The sequence below is a fragment of the Lissotriton vulgaris genome, chromosome 9, assembly GCF_964263255.1.
Source record: "Lissotriton vulgaris chromosome 9, aLisVul1.2, whole genome shotgun sequence".
NCBI lineage: Eukaryota > Metazoa > Chordata > Amphibia > Caudata > Salamandridae > Lissotriton > Lissotriton vulgaris.
In genome coordinates this window covers 415,796,955-415,817,001 of record NC_141697.1, presented here as the reverse complement: position 1 = coordinate 415,817,001, position 20,047 = coordinate 415,796,955, and the positions used below count along the sequence as shown (strand labels likewise).

The 20,047-nt window shown below is 44.3% G+C and overlaps 1 protein-coding gene across 1 annotated transcript in view; it reads left to right on the top strand.

Moving 5' to 3' along the window:
* Positions 1 to 20,047, top strand: part of MOK (MOK protein kinase) — a 542,725-nt gene that overhangs the window by 321,298 nt on the left and 201,380 nt on the right. The window contains exon 7 of the mRNA XM_086937829.1: positions 11,760 to 11,938. Within this exon, the coding sequence (XP_086793955.1) occupies positions 11,760 to 11,938 (179 nt within the window). The remainder of the gene's footprint in view (positions 1 to 11,759; positions 11,939 to 20,047) is intronic.

Genomic DNA, 20,047 nt, shown 5'->3' with positions numbered 1-20,047 from the left:
TGACCAGAGCGCATAAGTCCAGAGTTGTGGATCACAGAACCTGTTCAATCCAGCTCTGCTTTCTGTGGATCAATGTACCTTAAACCAATGTACCTTAAACCTCCACCACATACAGCACAATTCAGATTAGAGACTGATACATCAACCCTTGCATCAAGCTTGAAGCACATAGTCATGCCGAACGACTAGGCACTGCCAGCAATCCGGAACAACACAGTAGTCCCATCTGCAGCAAGAGCATTCGGAGCATCACCAGATTCAGTCATCGATAACCCTGTGTTGGGAGTTTTGTGCACATTGCTCTTGCTACGGTTTAATCCCAGAAATTCACCACAAGAGTTGACCTGATGCTAAATGCCTGTCCTTAATGTTAACACATTTTATAAATAAAGCTCACAGCTTTTTATTCTTACTGGTTTTCACACATAAATACAAGATGAAAACAATCATTTTACACGCTCTAATTTTATTTTAAAGTGAGAAATACAGATGTTCTTGTGCGTGTCTTTCCATGCGGTCAGTCAGGACCACCAGGATGATAGCTAGGACTGTTGGCAGGGTAGGTAGTTTTTATTTTTTTAAAAGGTTGATGTGATTTATTAATAAAGCTGACATAGTTACAGAGGTTTGCATGCTGGTGGCAAATTCAAGTATTTTCAGGTTACTACGTTGTTTTATTGTTTAACTACTTAGTATTTTTTTTTGTTGAAAATTCTTTTTATTAAAAATGCTCATGAGACCATTCAGTACAAAATAATATCTATACAGCACATTGGGAGATAACACAAATGTTAATAGGAAAATAAGCGTTGGGGAGCAAAAAGGACAATCCGCAATTCCCATCTCCCTTACCCCTCCATCACTGCCCCAGATTCTCTGTACTTCCACCAGGGCCCCCGCACTTTCTTCCATTTTTTAATACACCCTCTACTTTTGTATACAGTTTCTTCGGCCTTTCGGCACCGGTCAAGGTCCCTCTCCCATTCCTCCCACTGCGGCGGTATCTGCACCCTCAAGCAACATTTCGTTACGCCACTCCCGCTGCCAGGGCCAGCCATATTTCAACATATCTAGACCAATTAATGTCCCCTTTAGTCATCAATAAAAGCCACTTAGGTTCCATCGGAACCGTCTCCCCCACCTCTCTAGACATGGTGCCAGTGACCTTCTTCCAGAAAGGAATGATCTCCGGACACTCCCATCGTATATGAAAGAAAGTGCCCTCCTGTTGACAGCCCCTTACGCATGGCGCCGATTAGCTCCTGCCCCATGCATAAAGTTGCGTTCGGGGATAGTAGGTACGGTGAAGGATTTTTAGCTGCACAAATCTGAACCTCGAAAGAATTGCAATCTCCTCCTGCCAGTCCTCATCGTTGATGCTGTCAAGATCCTTAGCCCAAGCTGCTCTAAGAGTGGTCAGGGGGGTCAGGTATGTTATTTATTAATTACGATAAATCGGAGATATGGATTTCTTCATAATGGGGTCTAGTAACAACCTAGCCACTTAGTGTTGAAATGTGAGTGCACATTTATCATTTAAATAAATCTGGAAGATACAGCTTAAGAATTTTTAAATTGACATAGATAAATATAAAACAAGATGAGAAAGAATATAAATAGGTAAATACTGATGACAATGTAAAAAAAAGAAATACCATGAAGTAGGTAGTCCTACTTATAGTTATAATGCACCAATATCAGGTCAAAACATTGTTTGAGCACAATACTCACAATTTTCACCTCTCAGCTTCTAATTAGGTGTAGACCACATTGAAGCCCCAGCACAAATGCTGGTTGCACCGGGATGTTTTCGGCTACACCTACTACCTTATTCTTATTTTTGTTCCTATGCTAATATGTATTGCATCTCATGCATTCTAGAATAGAGTATTGTGTATGTCATGTAGAATCTAAGTTAGTTAGTGGAGTGCGACATTGAAAAGAAGACTGGTTTACAAGCTGGACATGTAACATGAGCTCTTGACAATAAATGAGTACTTCACTGTATATTGTGTACTGTACTCAACAAATTGGCGACGATCTGTCACGAGGTGAACCCATGAAAGATTCTCCTTGGAAGATTTTCCTCTCTGCATACTTTCAAGGGAAGACTTTTTATCTAATTGAGCACGTCTTACATCTTTTATTCGTAAACTTCAAGGCAAGTCACCGTACTGTTATGCGTCTGACTGATTGAAGCATTGTTTACTTGCCGGAAGAAGTATTCATAAGGAAAATAATCTACTGAACTGCTTTCATGCGGACTTTTGCTTAACTCGGTTGCGTTCAGTACTTCTAACTTACTTGATTTGAATCTGATTTTCTTGTTGAGTTAATTTTACTGCAAGAAATAGCCTTTTACCATTACGACAAAGTTATTTACCTTCAATCGTAACGTCGTCAGTTCAGCGGCCATCATTCCTCGCTCTTTGTACTGCGTGGACGGCACCGGAGAACCTGGAACCATCTCCCGAGCTCCGTGAGTGCTCCAGCCTTGGAACTTCTATCTGGGACCTTTGAACGCCTAGTGAATTTCTTATGCAGTGCGCATCGTGCGTCCTTTAAGGTCATCAACGTGACCTGTGTGCGTACGTGCCTCCATTTTTTTCTATCAATTTTTCATTACAAATACGGAGGCTACTGAGTACATTCACCGCATTATTGACAATATCTGAATATAAATGTAAGGTTATTTTTGTTCCTTATTGTTGCTACCAGTTCTACGGACTTAATACATTGATGTTATTTTGCCAGTCCTAAGGATTTTAAAGTATTGGAATCCTTTTGCGGATTAATATAGGCATCTTGTACTTTGCCTGATGATTATCCTGATTATCATCAATTGCTACAAGGAAGTACTGCTCATGGTTCATTCTTACAAGTTCAATACTTTCTGCTAATATTCAGTGTTTCTACAAGGATTATCTACTGCTACATAGAATAAGTATTGGTATTACTTATTCTACAATTTCAATAATTTCAACTACAGTATTTTTTTTTTCTTTTCTCTTCCTTATCTTCTTTATTATTTTGCGACACTTTACAATGGCAACCCAAAATCTTTCAATTCAAAATCCACATGCTTTCTGGGTTTCTGGTTCAGAACCTCCACTCAAATGGAGTGAGTGGAAACACTATTTTTTAAATTACATTGCAGCGGTTAATGAGTCTGAAAAAATGAGTGCCGCACAGAAGAAACGCTTTTTACTACATCCCTTAGGCCCTTATGGTTTGAAAGTCTACAATCAAATGTCTAAAATGCCTGTTGTTGGTTATACTAACATTTTTCTTGCAGCCTTAAAGGACCTTGATAGTTATTTTGCCCCTAATGTGTGTATTGGCATTATATGTTACAAATTCTTTCAGCGTAAACAACTTGAAGGTGAAACTGTCGACCAGTGTGTAGCTAAACTGAAGAAACTTGCCCTTGATTGTAAATTTGGAAATCTATTAGCGGTTTTAATTAGAGATCAAGTAGTCATGCATTCCAACAATCAAACTGTCAAAGATCGCTTATGGGTGAATGGCGACTCTCCTCTAGTTGATATCATATGTATCGCACGTAAAGGGGAAATGTCGGGCAGGTGTGCTAAAGAGTTAAAAGATGAATGTAAAAATTCAAATATTGTTGCCAAGGTCTTCAACAAATCAATTCAAAAGCCACCGCACAGACCATCATCTAAAACTAAATCTTCAACTATGGGTAAATTCAAATGTTACCGGTACGACAGGAAGGAGCATTTGGCTCATAGTAAGTTGTGTCCCGCCCTTAAACAGAAATGTACAAATTGTGGAATTATGGGACATTATGCAAAGGTATGTAAAAGGAATAAGGTTGGTGTTAAATGCGTAATTTAGGATAGTGTTTTGGATGAAAGTTATGACAGGAATTTGGATGATGATAATACTGACAGGAATTTAGCTGAGAGATGAATTCTCAACATTGATGATAATACTATTATGAACAAACCAGAATGTTTGTTAAATATAGGTGGTGTAGAGAGAAAAATGTTCGCAGACTCTGGTTCACCATATACAATCGTCAATGAGCATTTATGAAATAGTAAATTCGTAAGCAGAGTTGGTGATACCTTACTTGAATCTGATATTTATCCTAAAGGATATTCTGGTGAAATGATCGATATGTTGGGGTACCAATGGCTTACTTTCAGGTTCAAGGGAAGAAGCACTTGTGGCAAGTTATACATTGCAAAAAAAGGGCCACCTGTTTTAGGTTTGTTAGACCAAGGTAAACTTCACATTGTACTAGATCCTAACAGCGAAGATCAAGTTAAAGTAATAGATGATGGTACAGTCACGGCTAGTAATATGTCCACCTTGTTTCCTGAAGTTTTCAGCAAAGTGTTAGGCAATCTTAAAAATTTTGAGCACTGCATTGTTCTGAAGAAGGGTGCCACTCCTAAAGTTCATAAGTGTAGGAATATACCTATAATACTGAAAGAGGAAGTAACTGCTTAACCTAATAAATTGGTTGCCACAGATGTAATAGAGCCTATCTACGGCTCAGAGTGGATTTCTCCATTAGTGGTAGCAAGACGTAGCAATGGAAAAATCCGTTAATGTGTGGATTTGCGCCATCTCAATGATGATATAGTAATTGATTGATTCCCATTGCCCAAGATCAATGAAATGATCAGTAGTCTTAAGGGTGCTAACGTTTTTTCTACAGTCGATTTGTCATCGGCTTATCACCAAATTTCCTGAACACCAGAATCAAGCAAACTAACAGCTTTCATTACTCCCATAGGTTGTTTTCAATTCAAGAGGATGCCATTTGGACTAGCTTCCACTGCTGCAATTTTTCAAATACTAATGTTTCATTTATTTAATAAAACTGCTGGTACCAGTTTTTTTCAAGATGATATTCAATCAATCAATCAAAGACATTTATAGAGCGCACTACTTACCCGTAGGGTCTCAAGGCGCTGGGGGGAGGGGGGTGCCGCTACTGCTCGAACAGTCAGGTCTTCAGCTTCTTCCTGAAGGAGAGGTGGTCTTGGGTCAGGCGCAGGTTGGTCGGGAGGGAGTTCCAGGTCTTGGCGGCCAGATAGGAGAAGGACCTTCCTCCTGTTGTCGCTCTTCGGATGCGGGGGACGGCGGCGAGGGCGTGGTTGGCTGATCGGAGGTGGCGTTTGGGAGCGTAGAAGTTGATTCGGGTGTTGAGGTAGCTCGGGCCTTGGTCGTGTAGGGCTTTGTGTGCGTGGGTGAGGAGGCGGAAGGTGATTCTTTTGTTGACAGGGAGCCAATGCAGGTCTCTCAGATGTCCGGAGATGTGGCTGGTTCGTGGGATGTCGAGGATGAGTCTGGCTGAGGCGTTCTGGATCCGCTGGAGTCTCTTCTGGACCTTGGCGGTGGTACCGGCGTAGAGGGCGTTGCCGTAGTCCAGTCGACTGGTGACGAGGGCCTGGGTGACGGTCTTCCTGGTCTCGGTGGGGATCCACCAGAAGATCTTCCGTAGCATGCGTAGGATGTTGAAGCACGCCGAGGAGACGTTGTTGACTTGCCTGGTCATGGAGAGGGAGGAGTCCAGGATGAAGCCCAGGTTGCGTGCGTGGTCCGTCGGTTTGGGTGCGGTGCCCAGGGCGGGAGGCCACCAGGAGTCGTCCCAGGCGGAGGGCGAAGAGCCCAGGATGAGGACCTCCGTCTTGTCTGAGTTCAGTTTCAGGCGGCTGGTCGTCATCCACTCGGCTACCTCTTTCATCCCTTCGTGCAGGTTGGCTCTGGCGGCGGCAGGGTCGTTGGTCAGGGAGAGTATCAGCTGGGTGTCGTCAGCGTAGGAGATTATGTTGAGGTTGTGTTGGCGTGCGATGGCCACGAGGGGGCTCATGTAGACGTTGAAGAGGGTGGGGCTCAGCGAGGATCCTTGAGGGACGCCGCAGATGACTTCGGTGGCCTCTGACTTGTACGGTGGTAGGCGGACTCTCTGTGTTCTTCCGTCGAGGAAGGAGATGATCCATCCCAGAGCCTTCTCCTGGATTCCGACGTTTCTGAGGCGCTGTACTAGGGTGCGGTGGCAGACAGTGTCGAATGCCGCGGAGAGGTCTAGGAGGATGAGGGCCGCTGTTTCTCCGTTGTCCATCAGGGCTCGGATGTCATCGGTGGCGGCGATGAGGGCGGTCTCGGTGCTGTGGTTGGCTCGGAAGCCAGACTGTGAGGGGTCGAGGGATCCATTCGTCTCAAGGAAGGCTGCCAGCTGCTTGTTGACGGTCTTCTCGATGACTTTGGCTGGAAACGGGAGGAGCGAGATGGGGCGGTAATTCTTGAGTTCGGTGGGGTCCGCTGTGGGTTTCTTGAGTAGAGCGCTGAGTTCGGCGTGCTTCCAGCTCTCAGGGAAGGTGGCGGTGTCGAAGGATGTGTTGATGATGTCTCGCAGGTGGGGTGCGATGACAGCGTCGGCCTTGTTGAAGACGTGGTGAGGGCAGGGGTCGGTCGGAGATCCGGAGTGGACGGAGTTCATCGTGCGGACGGTGTCTTCGGTGCTGATCGGAGTCCAGGCGCGGAGGGTGGTGGTGGGGGGTGGTGGTTCGGTCGTGGTGTGCGTTGGTTGGTTGTTGAAGCTGTTGTGTATGTCCGCGATCTTGTTGTGGAAGTATGAGGCGAGGGAGTTGCAGAGGTCTTCCGATGGGGTGATGTCGTTGTTTCCTGCGCTGGGGTTGGAAAGCTCTTTTACGATGTTGAAGAGTTCCTTGCAGTTGTGTGCGTTGTTGTCCAGCCGGTCCTTGAAGGCAGTTTTCTTGGCGGCGCGGATCATTCGGTGGTGCTTCCGGGTGGCAAGCTTGAAGGTGGTCCTGTTGTCCGGTGTTGGTTCCCTTCTCCAGACTTTCTCGAGGGCTCGGCAGTTCTTCTTGGAGCTCTTGAGTTCGTCGGTGAACCATGGGGCTTTCTTGCTGCCGGGTCTGCTGGGCGGGGTCCTTAGCGGGGCGAGCTCGTCCGCGCAGTCGCCGATCCACTTCGTGAGGTTGTCGGCGGCCTGGTTGGGGTTCGCTGAGCTGGCAGGAGGGTGCTGGTTCAGGGAGGTGGTGAGCTGGTCGGCTGTGATCTTGTTCCAGCTTCTGCGGGCAGCCTGTTGCTGGTGGTGGTGGGTCGTCGTTCTTTTGAAGGTGAAGTGGACGCAGCTGTGGTCCGTCCATTGGAGCTCTGTGGCGTGGCTGAAGGTGATGTCTGTGCTGGATGAGAAGACTGCGTCGAGTGTGTGTCCGGCGAGGTGGGTGGGGGTGGACACCAGCTGCTTGAGTCCAAGATTGGCGAGGTTGTCGAGCAGGGTGCTGGTGTTGCGGTCGTTGTTGTTCTCCAGGTGGAAGTTGAGGTCCCCCAGGAGGATGTAGTCAGCGGAGGGGAGGGCATGCGGGCTGATGAAGTCGGCGATGTCCGCGCTGAATTGGGTGCGTGGTCCCGGAGGTCGGTAGATCAGGGTGCCTCTGAGGGTGGTCTTCGGGTCGGAGTGGATCTGGAAATGCAGGTGTTCGGCGGTGGTAAGGGTGTTGTCGGTGCTGGTCATGATACGGATGGTGTTCCTGTGGATGATGGCGATGCCTCCTCCCATCTGGTTGGCGGTGCGATCTCTCCGGGTGATCTTGTAGCCCTCTGGGATGGCGATGGCGATATCGGGAGCTGAAGAGGCGTTCATCCAGGTCTCTGTGAGGAAGGCAACGTCAGGGGCTGTGATGTCGAGGAGGTTCCAGAGTTCGATGGCGTGTCTGTGGACGGAGCGGGTGTTGAGCAGGATGCACTTGAGGTGGGTGCTGCTGGTGTACGACTTGGCGGGTGCTGGTGCGTGGCAGGTCCGGATGCAGGTGAACTTGCAGGCGTGGCAGCTGAAGGGTCCGTGGGTGCATCGTGGTGTGGCTTGGTAGCATCCTGGGAGTCGACCGGCGTTGAGTGCGCTGAGGGTGGCGGCGGTGCACGTCAGGCGGGTCGGCCGGGGTCTTCGAGGGCCAGGGGTCCTGGCACTGGGCGCGGTCCAGGCGCGGTCGGGCTTAGACGGGCTTACCTTTGGCGCGCCTTCGGCGCACAATCGGCGCGCCCGCTGCGCGTGACCGCTGCGCGTTCGCACGGTCGCCATATATGGCGAAGTGCGCGGGTGGGCGGAGCAGCTGGGAGGCGGGAGCCGGGAGGGTACAGAAAGAAAAAGGGGCGGGGTCAGTGGTGGTGGCGGGAAGCGGGAGCGGGGAGGGATGAGACGGCGGCTGAAAACTAAGGCAAAACAGGCAGAAATGGGGGGACAAAAGTACTAATTAAACGACAAAAACTAATCAGAAACACAATACTGGCAGATACAGTGACACAGGGCAAGAAGCGAGCACAGACCACGCCGCTCGATGTCAGGGGGCGTGGTCACGTGGCGGAGCCGGGGCAGCGAGGCAGAAGGCGGGGAGGCACTGCAGCAGCTGGTTATCTTCGGTGAAAACAAATCTAGTCATCATGCTATACTAAATAAGGTAATGAGCACCTTGAGAGAGAATGGTCTCACAGTGGAATTATCTAAATGCAAATTTGCTGCAAAAAAGTCTCATATCTGGGACATGAAATTAGTTTTGAAGGTGTGAGACCAAAAACAACCTTGGTCAATGCCATTAAAAAAGCACCCACTCCCTTCAATAAAGATGAGTTGAGATCTTTCTTAGGATTAGTGGAATATTGCTCAAAATGTATTCCTCATTTTGCTACAAAATGTTTTAATATGAGGAAATTGTTGAAAAATTTGAATGTTCCAAGGAATGTCACGATGAATTTGTGTTTCTCACTACGGTTATTGATAAAGTTCAAGCATTAGAAGGTTTTGATCCTAATCCTAACAGTTATATAACCACTGATGCTAGCGGTAAAGGACTGGGGGCTGTATTGTCACAAAAGATGCAGCTAGTAAAGAAGTCATTATCTCTTTTGCGTCTAGAGCCTTAACCCCCACTGAGACAATGTATCCAGCCATTGAAAGGGAGGCCTTAGCCTGTGCATGGTCCCTTAATCATGTTAGAGCCTTTGTGTGGGGAAAACCAGTCACAATATTTCATGATCACAAGCTTCTTGTTAAATTATTAACAATGGAAGGTACAGTTAATGCTTCTCCTAGGATTGCCAGGTTATCCGTTCGAATGCAGGATTTTATCCACAAAGTGGTGTACTTACCTGGTAAAGATAAAGTATTAGCAGACTGTTTATCAAGGTTACCTCTTAAGTTGGATGAGTGTGAAGACAACATGTGTGACAATTTTCAAGTGGCATTTGTCCATGATGATGGTGGTTGTGCTGTAAGTAAGGAAGACTAGGCACTTGAGTGTGCTAAGGATGAATTGCTCAAATCAGTTTTGGAATGCATCCGTGATAATTGGCTGGTAAATCTAAACTCAGTGAAAAATTAAGACCTTTTTGGGAAGTAAGATCTGAACTTAGTATTGAGAGTGATACAGTTCTCAGGGGTGAGAGAATTATACCTTCCTCTGGTTTACGAAAATCTATCATTCAATTGTGCCATGAAGGCCATTTCTTGAAATGAATTTATGAGGTGGTGAGATGCACACCATATCATCACGTCTTGTCCCCGTTAACCATTTATCCTTTTCCAGCGTGCATACTTGTCCGCGCTTCGCCTTATTGCGCTGCAATATCACAAACCACAAAGGGGAAACAGCTCTGGTTCCACCAAGTAGCACAGCCAAAAAGACTATGCCTCCAATGAATGAAATCCACTTTTTTCTTCTTCACTTTTTATCCATGCTTATCTTATTTATTCTTTTATTTTTCAACTTGTAATTCAATTCGTTTTATCCATATCCACTGTATGACATCGCAGTTCACAAAAATTCAGGAGCACAAATGGGTTTCCACATGTCAAGATTTATTAAAACACCCAATGCATTTCGGGAAAGCATTCCCTTGTAAGGGGCATCTAAAAAGGTAAATAAATACATTTAATTTTATCCATCATCATTTGCAAAACAATACGCTTCCTGTAATTTCTACTTATATAGTACATGACTTCAAAGAACGATATCCCTCTATTCTGCACGAGACTATTATTGTCCATAAGTCATGGGAAAACATATTTCAATAACATCTAACCAGTAGACGGCATTCTTCCACCAGAGAAAATTACTAAATTATACCCGTCCCTGCTCTGACATGCTAACTATTAACAACCATTGAATATAAATAGGGCTCCCAGTTTTCCGTTTTTACTGATGTTTACAGATAAATACAGACAGAAAACTATTTTTTTCCTGTCTGTATTTATTTTTAAATACAGAAAAATACGGAAAATATGTCTTCTTTGGATTTTTTTTCTACTGTCAATCATGAGTGCCAGGTCAGCTGGTGTACAGATTGAGAGGTAGGTGAGATGAAAAAAGACAATAGATTTCCTAATTAAGCTGAATTAAGTGCAGATCTACAGTTATTGATGCTATTCTACAATGCAAGTGTTTTCAGATAACGCTAGTGAACTGTATACTGCTGAAACCTTTTGGACATTCAAATGTGAGTATACACTTATCAGTCAAATAAATGTGGAAAAATATCCATGGCAGCTTCATTTATACAGAAAACACAACATAAAAATGGATAAATACAGACAAAATGTGCAAAAAATAAATATGGATAAATACAGACGGAAATGTAGAAAAAATAAATACCATAAAACCGGGAGCCCTAAATGTAAACCGGTTTTCCCCAGTCCATCCCACCATTATTACTAATGATTGTAGTCACCAATTCATGAACATTAAAGCTATTCCCAAAGCGTGATTTTACTTAACATGGCATCTGGTTTATAAAAATGATCACATCTTTAAAACGGCATGACGGTTTCTATTGTATCCTGTTCCTATGGTCCAGCGTGACGAAGCACGCATATCTCGTAAGGCAACAAACTGATTTTCAAAACAAAACTGCCTGTTTTTAGGAGGGTGGGAGCATATAAAACCATAGGAACAGGATACAATAGAAACCGTCATGCCGTTTTAAAGATGTGATCATTTTTAGAAACCAGATGTCATGGTAAGTGAAATCAGTTTTTAGACAGGAGGCTATTTATTCGATAGGTTTTGTTTTATATTATAAGAACGGGGATGTGTTGTGTTCTTACTTTTGTTCTTATGCTAATATGTATTGCATCTAATTTAGGGGAGGGGAGTGGGGATGTAGTAATAAGTCATGAGCGAGACTGGCTGCTCATATGCCCTCAATGATAGTCATTGTTCAGCACTTTCAGAGCACTGGACTACTGACCTTGTTTGTGCAACACAAAATGATAATTGATTGTCCCGATTGTCTCTTCCTCACTCCATCTGATTCAATTTTTATTCACTAAAACCCGTCTGATTTCGAATACCAGTTTTCTTTGCTTGGCAATGTAATTGTTACTTAAATGGAAATATATTTATTTATTTGGAGTACCAGATAAGGTAACACAGTGGTGCCTCCCGAATACATGCTCACATCTACAAATCCTTGTTTCCAACTGTGAAGCGTCCCTGAATTTGGGATACCTTTCAGAAAATGTTAAAGTGCACATCCAGTGTAGATAAAAAAAACAGTTGTCATCGCTAAGAGTCACCAACAGTAGGCATTCCAAAATGTTCCTTTGTTTGACGTCTGTGGGGTTTGAGATCAGGTGTGCCATCATCCATTGGATCACCTCTAAGTTCTGGCACGTTAGCGCTTGGTGATGAAAAATACAAGCCTTTTCAAACTCCTGTTGTCCATGTTAAATGTACATTAATTCAAAATCATGTTTTTTACAGCAAGATGTTCTGAAACTAGGAGACTTTGGGTCTTGCAGGAGCGTATATTCCAAGCAGCCTTACACAGAGTATATTTCAACACGCTGGTACCGAGCGCCTGAGTGCCTTCTCACAGATGGATACTACAGCTACAAAATGGACATGTGGAGTGTTGGTTGTGTCTTCTTCGAGATTGCAAGGTATGGTAGTGGAACGGCACTCACATTTTTGTTTATGTTTATCATTTGTATAGGCTGGCTGGTTTTAGAATTATTCATATGTAATTCAACGTGCCTAAAATTATGTAAATTCACAGTTAGCAGCACAACACTATGGGTCTACTGAGCTTTTACAGTTATGACTGGGGTGCCAGGTGCAGACTGCAATCTAGACAGGGGCACAACTAGACTTTAGGGGTGTGTGGGGGGCTAAGAATTTGAATCTAGGGGCAGAGCCAGCATCAAAGTTGAAGTCACAATTACACTCAGGGTCTGCCTCAAGTAATAAATGTTTGATTTTAATACTCATTGGAATGTAGAACATTAAGCTTCTGTTTAGGGGACAATTATTAGCAAACTGTGCTATGTGAACTACTGAGGGTAGTTGAATAGGTCTTAAAAAATCTTTTCAAGATATTTGTAATAACTCCACTGATACATCGGTAATTTCACGATACTTTCTCAGTGCAAAACCTCATCTACCTCTATTTTAGCGCTGAAAAGGTGTTGGGCCCTTGACGCCATGTCAGGAGACTTTACATAAACATGAAAAATCAAAATATAATTATTATTTAAGCCAATGAAGAGAGTTGATGAGTATTTTAAAGGGTTGAATTTCCTTAGTTAAAAGTGAAGTTTTTTCTGACCCTTTATTCATTAGTCAAATATCAATCAGGTTACAGAATTTGGAAATTAGGAAAAATAAAATGAATACAGAACTGTTGGAACTGGGGTCACCAGCTCCCCGAGGGTAGCATGGCACGAGCGGGCAGGCATCCGAAAGCTTATGTGTAAAGCGACCATCCAGCACACGCATCCACTGAGACAGTAAAATGGGCACGCAATGAGTGACACCACTCCAGTTAGTTTGTTTAAAAATTAGATAACTTTTATATAGAGCAGAGTCAGGGTAATCAAGAATTCACAGTATTGTTAGCTTATTAGCTTTCCTTTAAAATACATGTGTGACAACACTTGGAAATAAATACTAGATGAATAAATATTAAATATTAAATAATAATTAACTACAGGCCTGACCTTGGCCTTGCTTCTTATCAGCACCTGTAAGGATTACATTACAAAAGCAACCAAATGACATTGCATCATATTAGTTCTGCAGGTATTTTACCCACTTCTCACCCACTTCTCACCCAGCAAGGGTGAACATTTCCTTAAACCCTTTCAGGAAAAATAACCAGGCACTTAGCCAAGAGTAAGCGGCTCATTTGGCAAGAACCAACATTTCAATAGTACATTTCAGTGTTCCAATCAGGAAAGAAATAACGTTACGCTATACAGCAGTAAACATGTGTATAGGTAACTGTAGGCTCTCAGTAAATGCAGCACTAAGTGGGAGAAAACATTTCATTAAGAATAGCCATCCCCTTGTGCAGGTATAACTCACTCCTTAATCAGGAATAACCATTTTAGGAATCACTCCTAGTATGAATAAGCATTTCATAGATTAAGGCTACACATTTCATAAGCTTTAATACATTTCTGAAGGCCAGAATAAAACATTTCACTGGGAATCAGGCAGGGATAGTAACATTCCCTTACTCAGGAGCCAACAGGGCATTAAGCTGACTGGTTCAGCAGAGGCGGTCATTCCCTTGACCACATTAACCATTTACCCCAGGGGATATCTGTGGGCTTTCATAAACAGGTCAGTAACTTTTTTTTTTTTTGTAAGACCTTTATTCGTAGCAAAAGATTGATACACAGCCAGGAGCCTACAACCCTGGGGCCGGCTGCGTTAGTATGAAGGTGCGTTGCAAAGGTGATATTACACAGCCTTAAAGCCGACAACAACTGTCCGGCGGCGTAAAGCACATAAATTAGGTCTTGTTTTTCATAAATTTTGTTGGTGTATTAGAACATACACAGAAATAAACAGTAAATAACCCTAACAACGAGACCTTCACAGTTCAGTAGTCCACATCAGAAAGTACAGCGCAAACATAGCGTTTCATCCTCCTGGAACACATCGCCAGCCACCCCCCCCCAGCTTTAGAAGTCTCGACTCTTAGAACAGACACCCAACATTGTCAGTCCGTGTCACTCTCCATTGAGTTCAAATAGTCTGTTAGATATAACCAAAAGTCCTTTGGCCTGGAGCGCATTGGTAGGCTCTCCTCGTATGTTAGGAGTTTGTCCCTACAGCTGGACATATCTCGTATCCATCTGATCGTGGTGGGTACCTGTGTAGTGTACCAGCATTGTGATACTTGCCGCTTGGCTAATAGTAATGCGACCGCACAGAATTTACGTTTAGATGATTTGAGCTGCGGTATAATGCCCAACAAGCAAAGTCGGATTGTGCAGTCCACCGCAACTCCCACCATGGCAGATATTTTTGTGATAACCTCTGCCCAGTAGTCCTGAATCCTAGGGCAATACCAGGCTAGATGGATAAAATCAGCCCCCTCCGCACTGCATCTGTTGTCATCCTGCATGCCGTATCTACGCATGCGTGCCGGGGTGTAGTATGCCTGATGTAGATATTTGTAGTGTATGATTTTGAGATTACCATTAGGGGTAAGAATTTGTGTTAGTGCACATGTCTGCTCCCATTCCTTCTCTGTCAAGGGGTCCTCTAAAACCAAGTCCCATCTAGCCTTGGCCCTCTCCGTGGATTGTGGTATCTCAGCTTGTGCAGTGGTGTACATTCATGATGTCAAGTGCGATAGGTCCTGGGTCGTAATAATGAGTTGTAATGTGTCTAGGCTTGCCGGTTCTTCAGGAAAGGTAGGGTATAGTTCCATCATGGCTCTCTTCAGCCTATAATGCGTGAAGTAAAACATCTGTGATTTGTTGTGTATGTACTGGAGGTCCGCAATGTCTACGAATCTGCCCTCACCAAATACGTCTCCCATCTGTGCAATGCCCACCTGCTGTAACAACGACATCCCCACCTTCTCGCGCGTGACTGACAGTGCAGAGTGATCATGTAGTGGCATGTTTTGTGCATAAAGAGGGGTTTTATGCGCCAACCGACCAAGTTTGTGCCATGCATTGACGGTAGTGTCAATTGTATTGATGTCATGATCGTGCAGTGGTGGACGTTTGTATGAGAGGATGGCAGCAAGAGGGACAGGTTTCGCATCGCCTTCTTCAATCGCTGTGTGAGTCAGATAGGGCACTAAGTGATACCAATAAGCTGCATATTGTGCCTGTGCACACAAATAGTACAGTTTAAAATCTGGCACTTCAAACCCTCCCCTGGCATAAGGGAGTGTCAATGTCTGGAGGTCAATCCGCGCTTGTTTGCCTGCCCAAATGAGCTGTAGCACCAATGACTTAATGCGACGGAACACTTCTCCTGGGGGGGTAATGGGGATGTTATTGAAAAGATACAGCAGCCTAGGAAGTACATTCATCTTCACTATTGCGATACGGTCTGCTAGAGACAGCGGTAGCTGTATCCAGCGCTTTACTTTATCCTCCAGTTTGGAGATCGTTGTGCCATAGTTTGTGCGAATTACTATTTCTGGATCTCTGTGGAATAGTACTCCCAAGTACCGCACCGGGTCAGTCTGCCACTCCAAGAGAATACAACAAAAAAATAATCAACTCAAAAAAAGAATTTATCAGAGAAGAGTTGGACAGTGCCAAGAACAGACCACGAAAACTCTTTGAGATTTTAAAACAACAGTCAAATAAACTTGCCAAAACGGTTTTAGAGAATACTAAAACTCCCATAAGCTGCGAGGAATTCTCCTCATTCTTCACGAAAAAATCCAAATTGCTTGAAGATGACCTCACAATTGCAGCAACTAACCTTAAGGCACTGCCTCCATCCATTAACGAGTCCAATTTCTCACCAGAGAGCCTCCAAACTAAAAATAAAGCAAAATGGGTCACATTTGAACTATACGACCAGGAAAAGATAGCAAGAACGCTGGCAGAACTTAGACCGAACAACCACTTTCAAGACCCATTACCAGGAAAGTGTGTAAGAGACATCAGCCACACTCTAGTTCCGATCTGGACCGAGATAATAAACGCCTCACTTGGACAAGGAACCCTCCCTGACTGTCTAAAAACTGGGCAGGTGATGCCCATCCTCAAAAAACCGACAGCTGTTGCTACAGATCCAAACAACTATCGACCAGTGACCAACATCCCGCTACTGGCTAAACTCATTGAGAAATGCGTGCAGGGCCAACAAAGTCAACACATCGCTAAATTCTCGCTACTGGACGATTGCCAATCAGGTTTCAGAACAGGGCACAGTACCAAAACTGCGATCTTACACATTGTTGATGACGCCCTTCAAGCACTGGACCGAAATCAATCTTGCCTACTGATCCTCCTTGACCTATCATCAGCATTTGATACGGTAAAGCACGAAGTGCTTTTGACCAGACTACAAGACAGGATGGGTTTGTCTGGAAACGTGCTGAAATGGTTCAATTCTTTCCTACAGAACAGGACTCAGCGATTCCTGGTTAACCAAGCAATCTCTTCCCCGAGCCCCAACACAATAGGGGTCCCACAAGGCTCTTCGCTGTCCCCAGATCTATTCAACTTATATGTAGAACCTCTCACGGAGATCCTTCAAAAATCACAGGTATCATATCATATGTATGCGGACGACACGCAATTATACATAAAGATCGCCTCCCTTGAGGACATTGACCTAATGAATAAGACACTCAAGAGTACTTTGCGATGGTTAACAATGAACCACCTGAAACTAAACACCCAGAAAACTGAATTCCTGCTAATCTCAACGACTAGAAACCAATCTGAAGTTATAGAGTGGACTAAATTGGTGACAGCACTAAACTGCACCCCGACCCTAGTTGACTCAGCCAAATCACTAGGAATTACACTAGATAAGAACCTCGACATGAAAAACCATATTAACTCAATGGCCAAGAGCGCCCGCTTCCACCTGAACTATTTAAGAAAATTGAAACCCTTTATCACTGAGGCAGATCTAAAACTGGCTATCCAATCACTAGTCATCTCGAGGATCGAATACGGCTGCACCACATTAGCGGGCCTACCAAAAACGTCCACAGCACCACTGAAAGCCTGCCTCAACGCAGCGGCGAGACTCATTACGGGAACGAAGAAATTCGATCACATATCTCCTCACCTGAAAGCACTAAACTGGCTACCATACGAGGCCAGAATTCAAATGAAGATGGCCTGTATTACGCACAAAGCGGTTCACTACAACACACCTAGATATTTAGCTAAGAAACTTAAGATCTCAGGAGGTAACAGAACAACTAGAAGCGCAAAAGACTTGCTATTACGTCCAGCCTTTTTCCACAAGAAAAAGACCTACAACCGAGCATTCTCTGGAGCTGCCCCCAGAATATGGAACTCACTCCCTCCAAACATCAGGAAGATTCAAAATACAGTAACATTCAAACGAGAACTGAAGAGCCACTTGATGAGTAGATACCCTACTTAGAGAAACCCAAGGATCACTGGGATGATCAAGTACGCTAACTGAGGGCCCCCCTCTCCATGAAAATGGGAAAATCATTATCGAACAATGATCTGATGCCGTGCCCAAGCCAAGGCTTGACACATCACTACTACCTCTTATATGTGTGAACTTTTTAACTATATCTCACAGTCATACTTTATAACTTCTACCTCACTTGATTTATTTATCCCTATATGTGGTACCGTAACTATATGTCACAGTCATTATATATACCTTCTACCTCACTTGATTTATCTATACTTATTATCCTTGATATGCACTCGATCGCCTTCTAACCCTACCTCAACGAGCATGGTTTGTTACCATGACACTAGCCAAGCCTTGCTCGCCACATAATGCTAATTGCGCAGCCATTATGAATATATTTATATTTAATCTCGTCCATTCAGTATATTGCCTACCTCACTACTCTCTTGTTGTTTTTATTGTTTTTATTATCTTTATATGTAATTCCTCCCTTGTTAAGCGCTCTGATACCCACGGGTCTTGTCCGCGCTATATAAAACACTATAAATAAATAAATAAATAAATAAGTATTCTGTATCAAAGGGAGTAGTGGTGTCTGTAAGGGGGATAATGTAGGACTTTGACCAATTTATTTGTAGCCCCGAGTGTCCGCCGAATTTGATGTATTCCCTCAAAAGTTGGTTTAGGTGCTCGGCCGGGTCGCGAACGTAGAGCACCATATCATCCACGTACAATGAAATGTGTAACGGCCTAGCGGGAAATTGCAGGGCAGATGATTTATAGTTCTGTCGAATAATGCAGGCTAGGGGTTCCAATGCCAGGGCGAAAATTAGGGGAGAGAGTGGGCAACCTTGTCTGGTACCGCATTCCACTGCAAAGCTGTGGGATAAGTACCCATTTACTCGTACTCTGGCTCGTGGATTAGTGTAGATTAAGGACACCCATTGGACAAACCTCTTGGGGAAGCCCATACGGTGTAGAACCGCAATCAGGTAACTCCATTCAATAGAATCGAACGCCTTTGCAGCGTCCAATAGTACCCCAACAGCCTTCGTGTTGGGTTGGAGATAGTGGGATAAGGCGAACAGTGTCCGGGTATTATGGGACGTTGACCGTGTTGGGACAAATCCTGCCTGGTCAGGTAACACCAAGTTGGTCATCAGTGGTGTCAGTCTCATCGACATGATTTTCGCTAGAATTTTGGAGTCGACATTTATCACTGATAGCGGCCTATAGGAGTCACATTGGGTCGGGTCCTTGGAAGGTTTCAAAAGAGCTATTACCGCTTCTCGGAGCGTTGGGGGAAGTACACCCTGGTCAAACGCGGCCCCATACATCTCCGTCAAACGGGGAGCCAGTATATCCACGTAGTGTTTATAGAATTCGTTCGTGTACCCATCCGGACCCGGCGCCTTACCATTCGGCAATGATTTTATCACATCCGTGACTTCCTCAACTGTGATGGGTGCTGCCAAGTATTCCCTCTGGTTGTCTGACAGCCATGCTATGGCCACCTCCCTGAAGTAGGTGTTAATAGCATCTGTAGAGGCTATTGGTTGCGACGTGTATAGTGCACTATAGGAGTTGACAAAGCTTTGCAGTATGTCAGCTGTTTGTGTCTGTATGGTACCATTCTCCGATTTAATACCAAGTACCTCATTGTGTCTTCTACCCTCACATATTTTTGCAGCCAACAGCCCACCCGGTCTGCCACCCTCCCCAAAAGATCCAGCTGAATGTTTTTTGTCCAGATATTTTATTTCGTCATCAACTAGACTCTGGTGTTCCGTGTGTAGTGTGCGTAGTTTGCCCAGAATAGTGACATCGTGGGTAGCTTCGTATTCCCTCTCCATATCCCTCATTTGTGTGTCGCATTTTTTAATCTGTTGTTGTATGTCGCGAAGTATGCCTATAGTAGTGCTCATACACACCCCACGAACCGTTGCCTTAAAGGCTTCCCACAGTAGACATGGGTCATCAACCACCGGTTCATTCAGAAGAAAATAGTCTTTGATCGCTGTGTGGATGGTATCCGCATAGAGTATGTCTGTGAGAGCACGTGAGTTCAACCTCCACTGATAGGGAGGTGGGATGTGATCTGGCATGGTAAGCTTTAATAAAACCGGATTGTGGTCCGACAGTGTTCTAGGAAGGACGCTAACGTCCATGTCCAGTATGATATCATCAGTGCCTAGCCAGTAGTCTAAACGTGACCAACTATTATGGAACAGGTCAGTAACTTGAATAAACATTCCCACTTTAGTTGTTAAACAACATTCTATCAGGTAAGTATAAAACCTTGCATTAGATGTAAAGCATTTAATTAGGCACTAAATACCATCACATTACCTGATGCCTGAATACGAAGTGCATTCCCCCTATTAATCAGGCCTAACATTTCATTGTATCACTGTAGGCACTCAGGAACTCCTACCTTGAACAGGAGTAAAACAATTCATGGAAAATCTCATTAACAGTAATAAACTTTCCCTTCATCAGGGCTAACCAGGTAATGAGGCTGGGATAACCAAGACATCCAGCACAGGTGAGCAATTCATCTAATTCCCACTAAGCCATACATAAGGCTACAGTGACCGGTACTCAGCTGTACCCCAGGCAGGGGTTAATTGGGGCCAACAGTCCCAGTCACTAGT